At 35.0% G+C, this 23,765-nt stretch overlaps 1 protein-coding gene across 1 annotated transcript in view; it reads right to left on the reverse strand.

Annotated features, from left to right (window-relative positions):
• The window catches only part of gpc6a (glypican 6a), a 228,894-nt gene that overhangs the window by 49,060 nt on the left and 156,069 nt on the right, over positions 1-23,765 (reverse strand). Inside the window, exons 5-6 of the mRNA XM_058789995.1 lie at positions 6,483-6,613; positions 3,883-4,026 (exon numbers count right to left, since the gene is read on the reverse strand). Coding sequence (XP_058645978.1) covers positions 3,883-4,026; positions 6,483-6,613 — 275 coding nt within the window. The remainder of the gene's footprint in view (positions 1-3,882; positions 4,027-6,482; positions 6,614-23,765) is intronic.

Consider the following 23,765-nt stretch of genomic DNA (forward strand, 5'->3'; position numbering starts at 1 on the left):
ACCACGGGCAAACACATGATAAATATGCATTAGACAGAAAAGCAATATGCACGATTACATTTGATGAATGGCATTGCTGGGATATTCCATCCCATTCCCCTCGGTCTAAAAAACCAAGCACATCCCCTTTACACACAAACACTTCTCTCTAACTCAACATTTATTTAACCATCACGTCTCTGCATTATAAATTCTAGGGTTAACTTTAAACTCATCCAATGCACAGCTGAGTGGAAAAAAGCACTGGCACATATTGGATAGAAAGTCATTTTACATGAATTCTCCCAGTTAGCTGGAGGCTAAAATAAGATTATGCGCAAATGCAATCTTGTTCTACTTTTAAGTCAAATTCATATTCTCATCAATTCTTGTTAGGTATTATGAGTCAGAACACTTTATTCCAGTAGAGCAACTCTTAGATGCTACTTCATTATAAGCCTAAAAAAGAAAGAAAACAAAAGAAAAATTTAATTAATATGTTAGCACAAAAAAAAAAAAAAAAAAATGCATACATCATACATGGAATGTTTTAGTTGGATGTTTTAAAGTACATTCAAAAGTATCATTTCAAAAATGTTTTCAAAATGATTAAATGGAATATTCTCTCAGTGTTCATATAATCAAGAAAAACATTTTCAAACATTTAAGATGCATCTTGTTCTACAAGTCAAATTCAAATTTGATCTATTCTTGTATTATGTATTATGAGTCAGAACACTTTATTCCAGTAGAGGAACTTCAGTACACTTTTTACACTACTACATCATAAGACTAAAAATAAAAATAAAATAAAATTAAATTTTGCACAAAAACATTACATACAATTTGTGTAATGTTCAACATTTCGGTAACATTTTAATTAAAGCTTTTATGTATAATGTATTATAAAATGTATGTTGTTGTGCATTATAACTTCTCATGAGAAATTGTAACCAAAGTTAAAATGCAATATAATATTGGAAGGTTTGTTTTTCATGTGTAATAATTAATAGATAAGTATTATAATGTATCATATACAGTAATTACAATTATTCATAAGACCATACAGTGCATCATAAGGTTCAGTACAAGGGATATAAAAATGCATTAAGTGGTACAAGCAATTTATTTATTTATTTGTTTGTTTGTAACTCTGACTACTTGTTTCAGAATCTTCATAGAAACATTCAAAAGTAACTTTTCCATAATGCTTGCAAAATTAAAGGTGCCATAGGTGATTGTCTTCAGAAACATTTTTTTGTTATTCTGGTTGAAAGTCTCTTCACATCCCGATAGCAATCATTAAGTTAAGTGGTCTAAATGTATTTATCTGTATTTATATATTCTGCGGAAGGGGTAGGACCAAGAAATGTTCGTCCGAGCGTTTTAATTGGCTTTCCTACCTGCCTGTCAACGTATGTATTAGCATACCTCTGCGCACCCTGTTCACGCAGACAGGATACGTCATCAGCGCGATCACGCACACAGTGCAGACAGAGCGAGAATGGCAGGTAAACATCAACAACCCGATCTTCCTTCCTGGTATTGTAGTACTTTTACTAACTGTAAAGTTTTCTCACCGGTGAATGACACATGATGTAGCCCAGCGGTTCCCAGTTCCAGTCCTCGCACCCCCCGTCTCTGCATATTTTGCATGTCTCGCTTAGTTAACACACTCGGTTCAGATAACCAGCTCATTAGAAGAGAGCTCCGTGCATGAACTGTGTCCCGACTGACATGCTCCCTACACAGTGTTCATTGCTCTCTACTCCCTGAGCAGGGAAATCCGTTGAAGTTTATTTCACTTCGGAACATTCACTTTCACGGACAAAACTTACTAGAGAAGTGTTAAGTGTGACATAATATACCTCTGTAAATAAATACCATTTAAATTCACGTCTCACACACTTTAATGCCCTTTGTATGGAACATATATGCTTTGAACTGGAATCATGGCGGAATATCTGGTGATGTCCACTTCGCAGGGCACTTATTACGGTCGAACAGAACAACCATCGGACGTGATAAGATATACATATGAAAAGGAGGGTGCGAGGACTGTAATTGGAAACCGTTTATGTAGCCTATTGTAGTAATTTAATGTTGTCTCTGGTATTCTGCTCTTTGAGCGTATGTGCATTCAGGGGGCGTGGCTTTGGACGGCGATTGCAGGGAGGGTGGGACGTTCGCTTTCAGTGCTATCAGGCTAAAGTTAGCATTTTCCGAGATCTCCTATTGCACCTTTAAACATTATGGAATTGTTTGCAAAATGGAACGTTCCCTTACTGGTCATATAACAAACAAATATACAAATAAATAAATAAATAAAATATTTTACAGATTTAAAAAGCATCTTGTTCTACTTTTAGGTCAAATTCATATTTCCATCTGTTATTGTTAAGTATTGTAAGTAACTCGTGTTAATGATAAAATTGACTGCTCCCTAAATGCTTGTATAACCCAAGAGAAAAAGGGAATCTTGTTCTACTTTTAGGCCAAATTAATATTTCCCTGTTTTCTTGTTATGTATTATGAGAACACTGTATTTACAGTAGAGGAACTCAATACACTCAGACACTACTTCATTATAAGCCTAAAAAAAACAAAAAAACAAAAAACAAACAATAAAATAAAAATAATAACCGCGAAAACCTTCACCCAACCTTATTAAGCTGGACTTCAGAGCTATTTCTACTTAATTTGACCCTAAAAAAAAAGAAGACATTTTTCTCATTTTTTGTCCAGTACCACCACTAAAGCTTTCCCCAGCGGCCGCTGCATTCTCTCGGGTCCAACCTGCAAAGGTCACCACTGCCCACTCACACCTTCCCACACTGCCCCGCACTGCCCTCGCTGCCACCCACTCACCAGTCTGTCCAGGCTGGTGCCGGCTGCCGTGGTCGGCCTCTCTTCTGGACTGTAGGGTCTGAAGCGACTGTTGAACACATCCGAGATCCCGCGGGCAGATCGGCCCACCCAGCTGCTTTGGGATGACCGCATCCCTGAAACACCTATAATTACCAAAGAGGAGATGCATCAGTCCCTGCGGTTAGGGTATAAAAACAGCTATTGTAAAAGAGGTGAAAATGAAGAATGAAGTGCGATGACAAGGAGATATTTTGCATTGAATTGTTTAATGCAACAGACATTTTGCTGTAGCTGAATTCATGCACTGATGAAGTGTAAAGTGTAAGTCAAGCTTCAAATAAAAGCATGTGCTGAATGCATAAATGTTTATGCTCATTTGCTCAGTGTGCTCATTTTGAGCTATACACTATATCCTGATTTGACCATCTTAAGGCAATTGCACACTGAGTCTGAATTTTTCGTCCGAACTTTTCTATACGAAAAAACGCATATGAAAATTTCTGACTCAGTGTGCAAGGACCTTGACTCTATGCAAACATTTTAACCAGTTTTAACCAGTTTTGTGCATGGCTGAATTTTTAAATCAGTGGCTAAGGTTAAATAAAATAAAAAAAAATGTTTATAAAAAAAAAAAAAAAAAAAGAATTACATTTTATATTTTTTGCTTTAATTTTAGTTACAATTTTAGTTTTTTGTTGTGCTTTTGTCATTTAAAAAAAAAAATGTCTGAATAGATACATTTTAAATTATTTAGTTCCTCAAGTTAAACTGAGCATAAACAAAAACAAACAATAAAATAAAAATAATAACCGCGAAAACCTTCACCCAACCTTATTAAGCTGGACTTCAGAGCTATTTCTACTTAATTTGACCCTAAAAAAAAAGAAGACATTTTTCTCATTTTTTGTCCAGTACCACCACTAAAGCTTTCCCCAGCGGCCGCTGCATTCTCTCGGGTCCAACCTGCAAAGGTCACCACTGCCCACTCACACCTTCCCACACTGCCCCGCACTGCCCTCGCTGCCACCCACTCACCAGTCTGTCCAGGCTGGTGCCGGCTGCCGTGGTCGGCCTCTCTTCTGGACTGTAGGGTCTGAAGCGACTGTTGAACACATCCGAGATCCCGCGGGCAGATCGGCCCACTCCAGCTGCTTTGGGATGACCGCATCCCTGAAACACCTATAATTACCAAAGAGGAGATGCATCAGTCCCTGCGGTTAGGGTATAAAAACAGCTATTGTAAAAGAGGTGAAAATGAAGAATGAAGTGCGATGACAAGGAGATATTTTGCATTGAATTGTTTAATGCAACAGACATTTTGCTGTAGCTGAATTCATGCACTGATGAAGTGTAAAGTGTAAGTCAAGCTTCAAATAAAAGCATGTGCTGAATGCATAAATGTTTATGCTCATTTGCTCAGTGTGCTCATTTTGAGCTATACACTATATCCTGATTTGACAATCTTAAGGCAATTGCACACTGAGTCTGAATTTTTCGTCCGAACTTTTCTATACGAAAAAACGCATATGAAAATTTCTGACTCAGTGTGCAAGGACCTTGACTCTATGCAAACATTTTAACCAGTTTTAACCAGTTTTGTGCATGGCTGAATTTTTAAATCAGTGGCTAAGGTTAAATAAAATAAAAAAATGTTTATAAAAAAAAAAAAAAAAAAAGAATTACATTTTATATTTTTTGCTTTAATTTTAGTTACAATTTTAGTTTTTTTGTTGTGCTTTTGTCATTTTTTAAAAAAAAAATGTCTGAATAGATACATTTTAAATTATTTAGTTCCTCAAGTTAAACTGAGCATAAACAAAAAACAAACAAACAAAAATTTTGCCTTAGCATTGTTTAAGCTTTATTTTAAAATTTTTATTTCAGTTATTTTTTTTATGTTTTTAGATACAGAAACAGAAATGTCAATAAACAAACAAACAAATAAATTTGAAAATGAACAAAAACAAATTTGATTCAGATATAAAATGCTCTACAGAAGACAATGGTGTGAATATTTAACTCAGTTTAACTCAACTTGCTTTTATTTTTTACTAATTTTATTTTGTTATTTAAGTTTTCTTCTCATCCGATAGTGTCAGTGTAGTCAAATTGTTAATACATCTACATTTAGATAAAACACCATTTTAAGTTAAGTGCCTAAATTTATGCATATTAGCATATTAATATTAAAAAAAAAAATAATTCAATAAATGGTGAAAAGCAAATTGTAATTCCAAGGATACTGACCCTCAAGATTTTCAGCTGGTCAAATCAAAGGCAAACATGTTAAAAATGTGTGTCACGAGAGCAATAATGCATGCTTTGCATTGACACGCTGCAGTGAATTGTGGGTGAGCTGACAGTGATGGAAGATTTTAATGGCACGGCTGGCTCTTATGGCAGGATGTTGTCTGCACTCTGATATCGGACGATCTGTCACTATGATTACCATTCAGAGTCTCGGGCTGACATGTACACACTGATTTCCATGCTCTCTGTGCATTTTCAATCAGGTCCTGCTTTCGAGAAGCTTTTAATGTAAAAGCGGAGCGCAACACTCGAAACACACCAAACAGAGCGTATTTCTTTCTTTCATTCTTTCGCATTAGAATCTGACGACCAAGCCACATTTTATTTTTTTTGTCCTGGCCTTCGAGTGGAAGTCCATCAGGGAGACATGGCTAATTTGCCTAAATATGAAAGCTCGTGCTGAAAGCTTCACTACCTGCGGTGTAGCTTTACAACATGTTTTATGAGCAACATGCAAATTTCATCAATATCACCACAAAACATGTGTAAAAAATACATCCATCTGTCCTTCTGCCTGTCCCGTCCTGTCACTTTACACTTGAATACACTGAAAAGTGTTATCATTTATTTTAAATGGCTTTATTTATTCAGGCAAAAATGGCATGACAACACATTTAAAAAGGACATTTTTTTTAGAGAAAAATCTTATTTTTAAAATTAAAAAGTATATAAATTAAATTAATAAATTTAAATTACAAAGCAAATAAATATTCTGTATAAGTATATACTATTAATAAATAATATTAATAATAATATTAATAAGTATATACAACTTTTACTGTTAATACTATTAAATTAGCTTTTTAATATATAAATTAAACAGTAAACATTTTAAACAAAATTTTAAATTCTATAACTGTTTAAATGTAAAATTGTAAAAATACATTCTATTAAATATATTCAAATGAAAAATAACACACAAATGTAAACAACTGTATAATAATCATTAATTTAATGTTTATATTAAAATAATAATTAAAATTAACATAATACAAACATACATACATACAGCACTTCATAGTAAAGATCATGTTTCTAAGATTCAATAAAAATGTCCATTTCTAAGAATAGAGTGAGATTTATCCTTGTCTTGCAAATCCTTATTTGTCATTGACCCAAATAACAAACATATCAAGACTGCAGATAATTATGGCATGTCATGTTCCTCGCTAGCGCTCATCTGAAGAACTAAAAATAAGAAAGGATTTTGACTTCCTTCTGGTATGGAAAACACATGGACCTGCTCCAGTCCTTGATATCTGTGTGTATGTGAATGTGTCCCTGCATTGATGTGTGTGTGTGTGTGTGTGTGAGAGCAGATGTACCTTGGATGAAACTTGCATGCTGTTGTCCTGCATGGTCATTATGGCCTCAGAGATCTTTACATCTATCGGCTCCATGACGGCCTCAATGTTGAAGGGCCCTTCCAGTCTTTCAGCCACCAGCAGCATGGCATCTGTCACAACATGAGACGAGAAACACGGTCATGTACAGGACCCATGACACACACACACACACACACACACACACACACACACACATACACACAAAACACACACAGATGCGATGAGTCTCTCATCCATCTACATCCACATAAAAACGTTTCTTCCATCAAAACCTCCATATGTGGAATCTTGCTGACCATTTTATACTATATTTAGAGTCAACTTGAAATTTTTTCAACTTTGAAACAATTTCTGTTATGCAAGCAAACAAATTAAACATTAATTATTCAAAATTAGTGTTACCACTTTCTTAGTGTTTCTTTAATGCTGAGAAAAACATGGCATTGCTGTCACAATAAGCGTAATAACCACGTATATATGTATAAATATATACACACACACACACACACACACATATATATGTGACCCTGGACCACAAAACCAGTCTTAAGTCGCTGGTATATATTTGTAGCAATAGGCAAAAATGCATTGTATGGGTCAAAATTATCCAAAACTGAAATTATTAGAAAATGGAAGACATACAAGACCACTGATAATCTCCCTCGATCTGGGGCTCCACGCAAGATCTCACCCCGTGGGGACAAAATGATCACAAGAACTGTGAGCAAAAACCCCAGAACCACACGGGGGGGACCTAGTGAATGACCTGCAGAGAGCTGGGACCAAAGTAACAAAGGCTACCATCAGTAACACACTGCGCCGCCAGGGACTCAAATCCTGCAGTGCCAGACGTGTCCCCCTGCTTAAGCCAGTACATGTCCGGCCCGTCTGAAGTTTGCTAGAGAGCATTTGGATGATCATATGGTCAGATGAAACCAAAATAGAACTTTTTGGTAAAAACTCAACTTGTCGTGTTTGGAGGAGAAAGAATGCTGAGTTGCATCCAAAGAACACCATACCTACTGTGAAGCATGGGGGTGGAAACATCATGCTTTGGGGCTGTTTTTTTGCAAAGGGACCAGGACGACTGATCCGTGTAAACGAAAGAATGAATGGGGCCATGTATCGTGAGATTTTGAGTGAAAACCTCCTTCCATCAGCAAGGGCCTTGAAGATGAAACGTAAGAAGCATTTAGCCACAGCCATATCACCATGCAGCCCAAGACCGGTTGCCCATGGAAGCTAAGCAGGGCTGAGCCTGGTCAGTACCTGGATGGGAGACCTCCTGGGAAAACTAGGTTGCTGTTGGAAGAGGTGTTAGTGAGGCCAGCAGGGGGTGCTCACCCTGCAGTCTGTGTGGGTCCTAATGCCCCAGTATAGTGACGGGGACACTATACTGTAAAAAAAAAGCACCGTCTTTCGGATGAGACGTTAAACCGAGGTCCTGACTCTCTGTGGTCATTAAAAATCCCATGACACTCATCGTAAAGAGTAGGGGTGTAACCCCGGTGTCCTGGCCAAATTCCCTCCACTGGCCCTTGTCTATCATGGCTTCCCAATAATCCCCATCCACTTGATTGGCTCTATGACTCTCTCTCCTCTCCACCTGTAGCTGGTGTGTGGTGAGCGCACTGGCGCCGTTGTCCTGTGGATGCTGCACACTGGTGGTGGTTGAGGAGAGACCCCCCCACATGATTGTAAAGCGCTTTGGGTGTATTGCAATACACATTAAAGCGCTATATAAATGCCTCATTCATTCATTCATTCATTCATTCATTCATTTCAAGGTCCTGGAGTGGCCTAGCCAGTCTCCTGATCTCAACCCCATCGAAAATCTTTGGAGGGAGTTGAAAGTCCGTGTTGCCCAGCGACAGCCCCAAAACATTACTGCTCTAGAGGAGATCTGCATGGAGTAATGGGCCAAATTCTCTGTCATTGCCAACAAAGGGTATATAACAAAGTATTGAGATGAAATTTTGTTATTGACCAAATACTTATTTTCCACCATAATTTGCAAATAAATTCTTTAAAAATCCTACAATGTGATTTTCTGGATTTTTTTTTCTCATTTTGTCTCTCATAGTTGAGGTATACCTATGATGAAAATTACAGGCCTCTCTCATCTTTTTAAGTGGGATACCTTGCACAATTGGTGGCTGACTAAATACTTTTTGCCCCACTGTATATACATATATATATATATATATATATATATATATACACACACATATACATATATATACACATATATATATATATATATATACACACATATACATATATATACACACATATATATATATATATATATATACATATATATATATATATATATATATATATATATATATATATATATATATATATATATATATATATATATATATATATATATATATACACACACACACATACATGTAAATATATAGATAGATAGATAGATAGATAGATAGATAGATAGATAGATAGATAGATAGATAGATAGATAGATATATATATATAGATAGATAGATAGATAGATAGATAGATAGATAGATAGATAGATAGATAGATAGATAGATAGATAGATAGATAGATAGATAGATAGTCGATATCATATAATAATAAATAATAAATAAATATCAAATAATGAAAATCATATTATTTTTATCATATTATTTAAAGAAAATAAAAACAGGAAAAAGTAACACAATATGCAATATGAGGAAAAAGACTCTCTTCACCTAACAGACACACAAAATGCTAAATTTCAAACTTCAGCAGCTGAGACAAATCAAGACAGTTTAATTACAGCACACAAGCAGCTTCTTTGGCATCTTCCCATTTTCCAGAGTGATTTTGAGGAAAATGTACACATTACTGCCCTGCCAATGTTACTTATTCTAGCAAACTGTCTTTCGCAGCCAGAAACACATAATGACTCTCCATTTGTTTAGCTGCAAGGGACATTATAGAGAGACGATGTGTCTCGAGATTTCAAAATATGAGCATGAGCGAAAAACCTCAAGGGTAAAATCAATTCGCTGACACTAATTGAATCAATACATTATATGTTTTTATGCCCGTGTGACAGTCGTATATACAACTCCGAGGGCTTGATCGGGAAAACAGGAAGTTTAATGTTCATCGAGCCATGCCGCTTTCTGAGGGCCTGTTGAGTCTCGTATTTACCACCAGTCCATCTGTTGGACACTTCATACGGTTTACTAGCGTGCATGTGCATAATAAAGCTTTTTCATTTGCATAATTTAATTTGCTTGATTGCATAACAGACATTGTTATTCAAAGTCAACATGAAATCAAAAATTGACTATTTATTTTTTACTAATCAGCTACCATTTACTTGAAAATGCTTTATTCATTCATATACTGTGTATGTATACACACACACACACACACATATATAAATATATATTTTAGTGTTGTAGCACTCAAGACGAGTCTTATAAGACTTTTTTTTGAAGGTCTTAGTCTTGTCTTTGTAACGTTTGGACCGATCAGACACACAACTATTTGTTATATTTAACAACTAATCTCTTATGCCCCCTCAACCAACCAAAGAGCCAAATATGAGGGTCTGTGGACCCTTCCCCCAAAATGCATCCAACACCTAAGAATGGCAGAACAGGCCTCTGGTTCCATGGCAACCCATCAGATAACACTAGTTTTATTGCTCAAAGGAATGCAAGCAGAGCAACTCTCACTACCTTTTTCCTATAGGAAAGACATTATGCCATAAACACGGACTCTTCTCTAATTAATTCATAGAAAAACCTTTCTTTGAATGAACACACATATCTTCAGGTCATTGTGTATATTATTACTGTTCTTGTATATGTTTTTGGGTATTATATACTGTTTTATGCATGCTTATGATAGATCACTAGTTAATATCACTCTAACTGTAACATGTCTGGTCTCTATCAGTTTGTCTTTGGATGATCTAATTGAGAGTGAATATTACATGTTGATACCTATGCACCATATTAATGTCCTAAGAATCTTTAATAGTTTGTATATCATCTTCCAATCCAACCCCTTTGCAGATTACCATGCTCTCAGACAAAGGGTCGTAAAACCCCCCAGTGTTTCCAAACTCCCGCTTGGAAATTCAGACTTTCTCATTGGTCAAGCCCATCCTAAGAGGCGTGACTCTTCGCAGACCTTAAAGGGCTCATGCACAGTTCCGCCACTTCTCTTCTGCAAAAGCTCTTCTGCTAAATCTCCGGATTGCTGCCCGTGTGGAGAGCCTGAGCCGGTACCGGCGTGCCCGGTGGGCTCAAACATATCTCAGTCTGTGGTTCTTATCAGATACTGAGAAGATGAGGATGTGAGCTAGAACGCTTCTGGACCCTTAAGTTTTTGTGCCAGGCCTTGCAGCCTTGACTTTCCATTCAACCAAAGGTCCTCAGACCTCAGATGATCTCTTTCTTAGCTCTTTTTCACTTTCTACCTGGGAAGGAACTCCCAATCACCACCGAGCCAGAATAACATCTTTTGGAATTCATCACTCCTCAACCCAAGAACGTGATCGCGAGTCCAAAACCTTGAAACATCAAGACTTTTCATCCGAGACTGCATTCTGGACACTCACCAACGACCAAGGAAGTGCAAGTATTGTACATCTAACTAAACTAAACAGAGGTTTAGTATAAGTTATAGACTCCGTTATAAACAGCGCTGATGGTTTTACTCAGGTGGTTAACTGACTCTTTCCATAACTGCATTCTGTTTTCTCTAATGGCTTCATTCATCCACTTTAGCTCCCCTTTTGTATATATGCGTGAGTGTATGTATGTTTGTTTGTTTGTTTAGATTAGTTATGTGTGTTAGCGTTTATTTAATAAAAGTTGTGTGCACAAATTACATGAGTTTCTGGTTCTGCCTTGCAAATTAATATCCCTTTACGATTTTCAATCCTTACTACATGCTCTAATGCATTAGTACTTAGGAAAGTATTTTCTGTGGCCACGAAAATATCCTTTCTTAGAGCTGATATGAACTTACACTGAATGGTCGCTGGACGAACAGATCAGTGATGGCAATTTAATTCTGCTACAGTTATTACTGTCAGCCGATATAAATAATTGTAATTAATCATAATTAATTGTAATTATTTATATACATTTCCCTTTTAAGCTGATTTGCTACATCTTGGTCTCAGACTAAAAGGACTCAAGATTTTATTTCAAGACCGGTCAAGACCACAACTGCAGAGACATCACTAAATTGCTGCTGCATTGTCTGACTTTAATGTAATGATGTAAAAATTCTGGCTTTAAATGCAATCAATAACTTATTTCTAATTTGATTTATTTTGATGTTGTTGTGCCCAGAGAGGATTCAATGGGGAATTGTGTCAAAAATGTAACCAAAATTAATACAAATGCCCAAAAAAATTCAAGATATGATTGTAAACAAGTACTTGTATGACATCTAGTTTTTCATATTATATAAAATTAAGCAACATCAAAAGCTTTTTTCCACAAATATGAGCACGATTGCAAAATGTGATATTAATTTTATACAAATGTTATTATATTTTATATATTATGTTATATTATATTATATTATATTATATTATATATTTATTTTATTCATTATTTATTTCAGCAATCCATAGCAACTGTTGTGTTTCTGAGCAACACACAGCGATGATTGGTTACTGAATGAATCAGCTGCTTTGAATCGTTGAATATATGATTGTAATTGTAATGCAATTGTAATTGTACCAATTCAAATGCAGCTTCTGTGCCACCGCTGATGAATTCTGTTGTTACTGATTTCATTTGATTGGTCACAGCTCTAAACAGTATCTTATTATCCATTTAAATGATGCTCTTTCAGATGAATTTCAGGAATGCTGGCTTGGTCTTGACTACAACAATAATATATACAGTACATATAATATACATATAATATATATGACACTTCTTAGTACTTTAACACCATGAAGAGAATACCATGATATTACCATGGTAGACCTATATGTCCAACATGGAAGTACCCAAGTATTGTATTGGCAAGGCAGTATCCAAAATATCATGGTAAAACATTGCAAGTGACATGGTACTATGGTAACACAATAGTATTGTTTGAAGTACTTTTACAAGAAAGTGTCAAAAAGTTCAATGGTACCATAATATATTTCAAAATATCATGGTATTACTATCATTATCACAGTACATATTTGTAAGGTTCAAGTTCAATACTCTCTTATTAAATCCACATATTGAAAATCATATGAAGGGGTGTTATTAAAAAAAGCCCTACTAGATTCATCTTTACTGATGACAGCTCAATCATCCATCACACGAGACAAGAAACATGACAAAAAAAGTTACATTGGAGGACAACTAAGACTCTGCAAGTATTATTAAGTCACTTTTGAAAGTCATGCTGGCTTGTGAAATTTGCAAACAAGCTTTCACAAATGGATGTCATCTATAAATATAACCCGATCTCACTGCAGTCCAGTGTGAAAGTATTTAAGCAGATAAAACACTAATTAACTGTAGCTAGGAAACAAACTTTAGAAACAGTGCATTTGTACAGAATTGCTTGAACAGTAACGGTGAGGTGAAACGAGGTGAAAATAAGACAAACAAATTATAAATGAAGACCTCTGAAGACGCATTCAGCATCTGAACCCGCCGGTTCTCCATTACAGCTCTAATTTTCACAGAAGCATCTAAAAGCAATTCACTTCAGTAAACGACTGATCCGTGGATCCAATTTCACAAGTTTTTATGCATCTATTTATTTTATGCAACATGAAGCAATTATACTAAAAGACCATTAAAAGCTAAAAAGTATCAGAGAGATACTGAATATGATGATAATAGGATCTGACTGTAAAGCCTGCAGTGAAACAGATAAAGCAGGCACAGGCCGGAATATTGTGCTTTTAGACTGTATGCATAACTTTATGGATGATGGAACAATAATAAACCAAACCACCTGATTCCTGATGTATGTGATCTCAATGGTGCAGAAAATGCAACAAAATATAGTCAACCCCGACTGTCCTTACTGTCCTAAAGTGTAGCAAAATGACATGTCAGAGGAGGCAGTGCATCCATCGCTGTGATCACACTGTAAACGCAATCATGACATCTATCATGTTCATGCAAATCTGCATGAATGGATCAAACTGATGGAGATGGACAGACTGATTCGGAAATCAGGTTTTTATTTAATAGTAATTTAAATTATTTAATACTACTACTACTACTACTAATAATAAATTAATAATTTAGTATTAATTTAAATTGAATTACTTTATATTAATTCATTTCATAATATTTTAATAAACATAAAATAATTCATACATATTACCTATAAAATATTAATAAATTAATATTAATAAATTCATTTTAATAATAATAATAATAATAATAATAAATTATAAATATATTTGTAACTGCATTATTGTAGATATTTCAAGAAATGTGTGATGGTTAAAATGCATTAACACAATATAAACACACTTTTTAAAGTACATTATCATTGTTTATATGTTTATTTCTATATAAACACAAACATATAACATAAACAATGTTAAAATAAACATTAAATATAACATTAAATAAATAGAAAATAGGTCAAATAAAAATTTTATGAAATTCACAAATAGAAGGTTATTTATTTATTTATTTAAACTAATGGAATAATGTGATAAATGTTTACATACTTTTATAAATATTTTTATAAAGCTATTAAATAATAATAATAATAATACATATTAGTAGTATTATATTACTGTATTTGCGTGTTTAAAAAAATCTGGTTAAAACATAAAATTCATATACACATAGGATATATTATAGTATTGGTTGCATGTTTCATTAACCCAGAAGCTGTGTTAACATTAAACAGAAATACAAAATGCAATGCAATTCACACTGGACTAAAAATGTGAGCATGTCAAACCTAGAAATGTGACATAGGCTCCTCATTTCTGAAGACCAGATGCTACTGATCCCTGCCGTACAATCATAATGGCTCTCATTCATATCAATATGATAATATTACATATACCGGGGCTCAGCGAAGAAATAAAATCAAACCTAGCCTGAAGTATTCCTTTTCACGGTGTATGATAATTTATTAATGAGCGCCATATATAGCAGCTCATGCTGAATTGTTAATTATGGAGGCAGTTGAGTGAGAACGGATATCGCATTGCAAAGTTCATTTTATGCACTTGGAAAAAGTCCTGGCCGAAATTTACTAACCTACATTATTCATTATCAGCCTCCGCTTCCTCTTTGCTTTATAAAAAGGGCTCTAGTTTTCATTATTGCGCTCTATTTCTGTCGACAACGAAGGGACGGATTTAAAGAGGACGAAGGTGGGAAGGTACATGTGAACTATCTTTCCTCCCGTCGGCCAAATTACTCTTGAGCGGACCGGGGCACAAATCGATGATGAAGACAGACGATTTGCCAATCTCACAGTCCTGTCATTAAACCTCTGTGTTATTAATTTGCGCTCACATGGAACCTATTACAGCAAACTGGATGATGGCATTGATCGGCACGAGCTTTCCATGAAAGCGGCCAGAGAAAAAGTATTTGATCTTTTCATTTGGTCCTAGCCTTCGGTTGAACTCATAAATGCCCCCAGAAGAAGGACGTGATGGATACGCGTTTCATTTACGAACAAAAGAGGGCAAGAAGTGCTCACAAAAGGCTGATTTAAAACTTGATTGTCAATTAGAGTTGCATTGTGGGTTGGCTCGTGGCGAACGAGCGACTATGGGGCACGGAAACCCAACGCAACGGCACGGTAATGGCACAGGCAATTAAAACTTGGAGGGTTTCATTGGCATACTGCACGATAATGTAGGTCAGCTGAACGTCAGTGACTCGCTGGAGAGAAAGCATTGAGCTGCCATGTTGAATGAGGAGGAAATGCAAACGTCGCTTCAGGGGAAACTCGATCCTGTAATGTGATGGACACGCTACGCTCTCAGATGTCTGTAATGCCAAGTGAAAATGGATGTAAACTAAGATTCGCTCCAATCTTGAGTGGTTGATTTTTCACATCAGCACAAATCTGTAATGCCGTCGAAAACACAATGCCTATTTTTGGGACAATTGTTATATATTGCATTGCGATTTTCACTCAAAGTATCCTTCTACTGTAATACAAATGTGTACATGTATACATTTGTGCATGCTTTTATCCTATATAGTAAGAAAGATTAGAATTAGTGCATGCCAAAACATAATGAAAACAACAAAACAAAAGTTGTATGTTATGCAACCCCATTACAACACTTTTTAATTAAATGAAATTAATCTGAAAGCCCACTGAACTGAGAGAGAAAATGTGAATTTGACTTTATAGCTCAAATATTACTGCTTATTTTAAATTTGAGGTTTTGTTCTTTACTCTGAGCTGAAAAAAATGCTTCCAAAATGTAGGCAATGGATGTAACTATATGATAAAATGAATAAATTAAATAAAATAAATAAAATAAAATAAAATAAAATAAAATAAAATAAAATAAAATAAAATAAAATAAAATAAAATAAAATAAAATAAAATAAAATAAAATAAAATAAAATAAAATAAAATAAAATAAAATAAAATAAAATAAAATAAAATAAAATAAAATAAAATAAAATAAAATAAAAGGGTAATTATGGAAGCCAGTCCCCTCAATCCAAAAACTACAACAACAAAAAATACTATAGTAAATTTAAAAAATAAATAAATAAACGACCAACCAAGAACTTGGAACAGCATGTGACTAAGGACGATATTTACAGTCAATACTGGAAGACTGTCTTGCAGCATCAGAAGTATGTTCTTTTAAAGTATACATACTTTTAATGCAAAGTATGCAAACTGATAAGTGGCATACAATTACGATCCATAGGCCCAAATTCCACGTCCTGTATCCTGTCGGTAATTAAAAAACACAATTCCATAGACTCTAACGACTTTCTTCTTTCCTTCCTCCAACATCCCCTTAAGCTGTGTGAGCACGCTGAATATAAGAGTGCAACGATCAGTATTAATTACTTTTGTGCATTAGCTCCCCCAAACTGATTCAAATTCAAAGGCAGAATGACAAAGCTACATGTATATGGCACTTACTAAAAGTGCTTCCTCTCTGAGTGTGTCCTTTAAGGCTTGAAGTGTGGTCTGGGAGGAGGCAGTTTAATCACGGGTCTCTCCATCTGTGTGAATGGACCCGCAGCGCCTGCACAGCGCTCTCTGTTTGGACCTCGGCCTTTGAAGAGCACTTCTGTTTGTTTACTCGGAGGACTCAAATTGGCCGTGATGCTTGGTTAGATTTCCATCAGGAGCTCGCTGGAGGTCAGAGCCGAGGCCTCGCCGGGGACGGTGGAGTCTGAGGCTGCTGTGGCCATTACATGCAGGTGCCGCTCCGCTTTACTCTTGACTCGAGATTTACTGTTTGATGGCTGAAGGTGGACATATCGTGAAAAACTACATTTTCTTTTCAAATATCAAGGTATATCAAGGGATCTAGATATACTCAATATTATTTAGTTGCAAAAAGCAAACTACCCAAATGTTTTGTATTTGCAAGGATTTTTGAACATTTTGTATGCATGCAAATAAAGATGCTTATTAAAAACTTTGCAAATGCACAGTTTTTGGTAGTTTGAATTATAATTTATTTATATATTTAATGTTTCAATTTATTTATTTATTTTTTTTGTTTGCTTTTCTCTTTTTAAATTAATTTCAGTTTTATTTATATTAATATTTAAATTAATTTATTTCAGTTTTAGTTATTTTATTTACAAAAAAAAAAAATTATTTAAGTTTTACAGTAATGATCCTGATAGTAATAACCCTGACAAAGGACACATTAAATTGATCAATAGTCACAATAAAGACTGTTAAAATGATTATGATTTACAAATAAGTCATCTTGAAATTGTATTCATCTGAACAGAATCCTGAAATGAGATATGCCACATTTTCCACAAACAAAGCATCTTTAACATTTATAACAAGAAGATTTTTCCCCCTTGAGCAGCAAATCAGCACATTAGAATGATTTCTGAAAATTCAACTTTGATCAGAGGAATAAATTACATTTTACAATATATTCAAATAGAAAACATTTTTTTTTTTTAAATAGCAATAATATTTCATATTTTTAACTTTATTTTGGATCAAATAAATGCAGCTTTGGTGAACAGAAGAGACTTCTGTATGAAAAATCTTAACGAGCCAGGTGATTAAGCTAGTCATTTTTTGATAAACACGAGCTGACTGATAAATATTTGAGTGTAAATAACAACAAACAAGAGTTCTCGGTTAACTATTTTATGCCAATTATAAAATAAAACACTTTGTATTCATTTGATAACATAAAATGCTTCCTGTGGAAAATGATTTTGCTGTTGTAATGCCTCTCATCCTTTTTTTTTTGTCCTTAATGGCCTAGTAAATATTATTAATTTAATTTGCCAAATGCTGAAACATCCTGCGCCATTAACCTTCCATTAATATCACATTTTATAATCGTTAAAAGCAAAGAGCAACAGCAAAGGGATTTCTTTATCCACAGACGGAAAATCCTGCAGTCCACCACCATCAAGGTTAAGGTTTTTTTTTCCCTTCTGGCGAAAATAAAATGTTCAGGGTAAAGATAAAAATAAGGATAAGAGATGGAGGTCGAGGGAGGCTAGGGCTCTATCAAGGGATTTCACGGACAGGAAGTGTTAAGTACACGGGGCGAACCTCTCGGCATGAACTGTTGCGCAGGAACGACGGGTCGCCAGCACACACTCAGAATTGATGGCTTTCATTTGCTGGGAAACATCGGCGCTCAAAGGTCCATCAGCGTTTCTACAAAGTGTCTCGTTTGGGAAGATCAAGCTGTTCTGTCGACACAAATAAGCGAAAATCGAATTCTTAAATGACCAGTTTATGGCTTCCAAACAAACTATTTCAATAAACTGGCAGAAAAGCAATACACTTCAAATTTGTATGTCACAGTGACAAAACGGAGAGGATTTTTACATAGAAAGTAACCCTTTAATTTGGTTAAAACTACTAAATGATAGACTGGAACTCTGCACTGCAAAACATGATTTACTTCCTCAATATTTTAATCTTGTTTTCCAGTACAATTATCTCAACATTCTTAAACCAAGTTAAAGTAAAATGACAAAAAATTAAACTGATTACAAAAATAAAGAAAGAAAGAGAGAAAGAAAGAATGTCATGTTTTCTGAAAAATGCATCAAGCTTAAAAAAAAAACTAAACAAACAAACAAACAAAAGAAACATCTGCCAATGGGTTTAGAAAAATAAACTTAAAAAACTTCTTGTTTTCCATTACAATTATTTCAACATTCTTAAACCAAACTAAAGTAAAAATTTCAAAAAATAAATAAATAAATGATTACAAAAATAAATAAATGAATGAATAAATAAATGAATCTTGTTTTCTGAAAAATGCACCAAGCTTAAAAACACACACATCTGCCAATGGGGTTAGAAAAATAAACTTCAAAGGAAAACAATATTATTTTTCTTGCCCCACTGGCAGATTTTTTCTTGTTTTAAGTAAAAACTCACTTCATTTTGATATATTTTTCACAAGTTTCACAAAACATATGTAGTTTTTCTTATCCAGTGCTTATCGAGTAAAACTGTTTGGCAATATACATATTTTTGACAGAAGAAATAACTGGGAAAAGAAAGTCACAGTTTAGGACTTCCAAACAATGTTTCAGAAATTGGCAGAAAAGCAATACACTTCTGATTTATGAGTCACAATGACAAGATGGAGAGGATTTTACTCAGAAGTACCCCTCTAATTCGGTAAGGCCAAAACAGATTAGGCCGGTTTAACCTTATAATGTATATCTTGTTTGACACATGAAATTTAAAGGTCTCTAAATGATCAAAACGTTGCTGAAAACATGTTGCACTCAATGCCTTCTGTTGTCTAAATGATAGTTTAAACTTTTTAGCAAGTAAAAAACCTAAGTTCATAGTTTATGCACTTTTTTGGGGCCTCTGAATAAAACGAAGGGGTTTTTCCCTCTATATTCTCACTATAAGCCTGATGTGTCAAATATGATCCTCAAAATAACACCAATCACGTATTTTTGTTTGCATCAGATGCTACATCAACAAAACACGACAAGTACTGTCATCATTTCCCACTTTATTATGAACATGCACATCACAAAAAAATGATTTAGTCTGTGCCAGATGAGCCTCGACAGACTGCTTCCCGGAAATTATCCATTGTCAATTTGACCCACTCGAAAGTAACTGTAAAATTCCCAAACTGGGCCTAAGATGATTTAATTTGTTGATTTGGACAGACTGTAGTGCATTTTATTCAGCAAACGTAACACGAGTCAAACATCAGCCGAAAAGCTGCGGCTGTGTAATTGAAGTAATTGCTTCCTAACCGAACGCAGAAGTGAAGAAGCACAGCTGCTCCATTCATCGCATTCAGACGCCCAAGACGTGACGTCAAAGCGCTCAAAACCGTTGTTGTGAGTGTTGACAAAATGTGCGTCTGAGAAAACAAGCCATCGCAAAATGACACAGTTGGTGCTCTTGATGGCAGATCAGTGCAGATAAGCGTCTTTTGATATGCCAAACACTCTCTGACTAAATGCAGGGTTTGTATACTTTGCAAATAAGGCTTGACTGTTGCTTTTCTAAGAAAACAGCACCACGAGAGGTCCGGTGATCGGAGGTGTAAAAGCATCTTTATGAGACGCACGGCTCCTGACACAGAGATTCTGTTCTGGCGTGCTTGTTTTGGGTGGAAACACACCTCAGATCCACGCTAGCGGAGCTCTTTTAAATCAGACATGACGGATATGTAAACAGTTCCTGGAAGGAATGTATGAAGGCGTTAAAAGACGACAGAAAAATGATTTAGAAGTTTGAGGAGTTTGAAACAGACTCCAACTTCAGATACTAAAATGTTCAGACATAGATTTCTGCTAAAGTCTAGTGCTTAATTTAATTCAGAGTGATTTCCCACGTCTAGGTCAGTATACAATTTTAGGAAAATAATTGGCAGTTTAAAAAAATAAATAAATAAAATAAACATTCTGTCCTTATTGGTAGCTCACAAAAGCATTTCCTGTTATAATTCACCCCGAAAATAATTCTATTTTGCATAAAGAAAAAGAAATCCTTTCCGAGCTTATTTTTTCTTTGTTCTTTTTGCACTGTGACAGTATTTTCATGACTATATTAAGGCCTACTCACTCCAAAAGCAAAATGATAAAGCAAAACAAATCATATAAGAATGTTCTATTCACAACAAATATTTGTCAGGCTGAACAAAAAGTAAATTAGTTCAACAGACACAATTCAAAGAGATATGTGGAGCTGCAGCAGCTCCAGACGTTTGACAAAATTTGTGCCTTATTGGATGAAGAAGAAAAAAACAGCCAATTCTTGGAAATAAACCCTCTTGTTTGCATTTAATATTACTGGTAAATATATATATATATGTATCTGCAATATTGTATTTAATTTTTGTATTAAAGTTTCTTCACATGATGGTAATGAGAAGTGGGGAAAAGTTCTCATGTCACAAAACAATATAATTTTAATATAAAATATAATTATTTATTTTGATGTAATTAGTGAAATATAATCTCATTTATTATATACTATATCTATCTATCTATCTATCTATCTATCTATCTATCTATCTATCTATCTATCTATCTATCTATCTATCTATCTATCTATATATCTCCTATTTATTTGCTTGTTTGTTTTTACTCTATGTTGGGTAAAACAAAACAAAACAAAACACACATTAAAATATATACTGGCCATAAATATTTGTATAAGCCCTGAAAATATATTTGCATAATTTATAAAAAAAAATAAACAGAACAAATTGGGGGAACACATCTAATTTAAATTATTATTATTATGAAAATTGTAATACTGATATTTATTTATTTATTTATTCATTAATTTATTTATGTTAAAACATAGCGGGAAAACCACAGGGAAACGTATAACATTATATTTTACAGAACAGCAGATTGTTGAACCCGAATTTGGTGATGTTCACTTTCTCAGTCCATCTTTCTCACATCTGCAGTAGTCTCCGGGCCTTCGGCCGGTGTCTACCGTGAGACGAAACCTCAGCGTCTCCAGGCGTCTTCTCTCTGCGGATTACATGGGGTGCTGAACGTGGCTTTGCTGTTTATTGTCTGTCTGCATATAAAAGAGCATGTGGGAGGCTGCTGGATCCCAGCAGGAATAATTAGTCTCTTAAAATGATGGAGCTGTCTTCATCGGCCAAGGACAATTTAGACTTCATCATGAAATAATTACAGAAAGGAACATCAAATACTTTGAATGCTCAGTCACATTTACTCACAGATACTGCTAAAGGGAGCAGGAATACAGAACTGAAGTGTGTGTCTCATACAGAGCTGGTAAATACCACAAACTGTGAAGTAAACCGCTCCTTTTCTCCCATGATGACCATCTGTTTACTTGCAGCTTCAGTATACAAATAGCATGCATGCTTTCAGAGGCTTCACATACACTGTAAAACATTGTTTACCTTGAATCTCTGTTGGGGAAAATGACTTGCTGTTGCTGATGCATGCAACTCTCAAAGCATGGTGTTTTTCCTTTGCAGATTCCATGGATGAACATATAATTGCAATATAGTTTGCTGAAACTGAAACTGTCATATACATTAACGGCTGAACGGCTGGAGCCTAATGGATTTAACTATGACGCCTGACGACAAACAGACCCGGGCCACAGCGACAGAGCATATGTTTATTAATGTTAATGGCCACTTGTATTGGCAATAAGCATTAATAAAAATAGATAAATGAAGACAGCGGAGAGATCTGCATCTCATCTTCACTGTGAAGTTTAAAAAGGTCAACAACATAAAAAGTGTGAAGATCGGCAGAAGGTACAAGCTACTATTAAGCAATTAGGCAAACTTTTCTTTTCAAATAAATCAAAGAGCACTCCAAGTTATTGCTAAAAATATAATAATTATGAATTATTATACATTTATTTGTTATTTTGTTTGTGTGTATTTGTTTTAATGAGAAATGTTGCGTTGGCATCTAGCTATAAAATATTACATTTTTAATTTAATTTAATTTTTCCATTAATATTAAAATAATAAATTATTATTTATATTTTATTTATTTATTTTAACTATAATAACCCTGACATGAATTCCAGGAATGCAACTGAATATTGAATCAAATGAATCATATGACTGAAACGGACAGTTCAAATGGATCAATTTTCTGGAATGAATCAGTCTTCAAAACTCTGGTATTCACCTAGAACATGAGATATGACCAACAATAAATTTTCAGATCAATAACTAAATTAATGCTATTTAAAAGCATCCGGAGAGTCATTAAGGTGCTCGAATTTGCCAGGACTTTGGACTTTAGCAGTTATTGACGAATCAGACCCAATTTTCCGAGTTCAGATGAAGACTTTACTGAGGGCTTGTGAATTGATGGACCCCGAAAATTAAATCTCACCGCAGAATATTCACACCGGTCTTAATTGGACAGTTGGTCTCACAAGTCAGTGGAGAATTTGATAGCGGCCCAGGCGGTAATCGTCACACAGCTCTTCATGCTTGGCCAGCTGTGGATAAAGTCCTACATTTTAATGATGGGATCGCTGCATCTCTTTCTCTAAAGCTCTTCGGAGCAACGGGAGTTCAATCTGAGCTAATAAGATGTAAATGTATTGGGAGACTACAGCTCATCCTGACTTGCTACTGGAAATAAAACGAAACACAAAGATGTTAATACACTTCTCATGCTGCGCTTGAACAAAACAACAGCAAAGAAACATCTTTCATCTGTTTATATAGCTTTTGTTTAATATGTACAATGTGTGCATGTGACCGTGACTATAACAGCAATGAAGATACATGAAGACAACCTGGCCAAGAGCATGAATTACTGGAAACATGTTCTGTGCTCTGAACTTGTTTGGCTCAGATGGTGTACAGCATGTGTGATGATGCCCTGGTGAGGAGCACCAAGAAAATTGTGTCTTGCCTACAGTCAAGCATTGTGGTGGTAGCATAATGGTCTGGGGCTGCATGAGTGCTGCTGGTACTGGGGAACTGCGGTTCATTCAAGGAAACATGGATTCCAACATGTACTGTGACATTCTGAAGCAGAAGATGTTGCCTTCCCTTCAGAAACTGGGCCGAACGGCAGTTTTCTAACATAATAACGACCCCAAACACACCACCAA

The sequence above is a fragment of the Onychostoma macrolepis genome, chromosome 01 (genome assembly GCF_012432095.1).
Source record: "Onychostoma macrolepis isolate SWU-2019 chromosome 01, ASM1243209v1, whole genome shotgun sequence".
Taxonomy (NCBI): domain Eukaryota; kingdom Metazoa; phylum Chordata; class Actinopteri; order Cypriniformes; family Cyprinidae; genus Onychostoma; species Onychostoma macrolepis.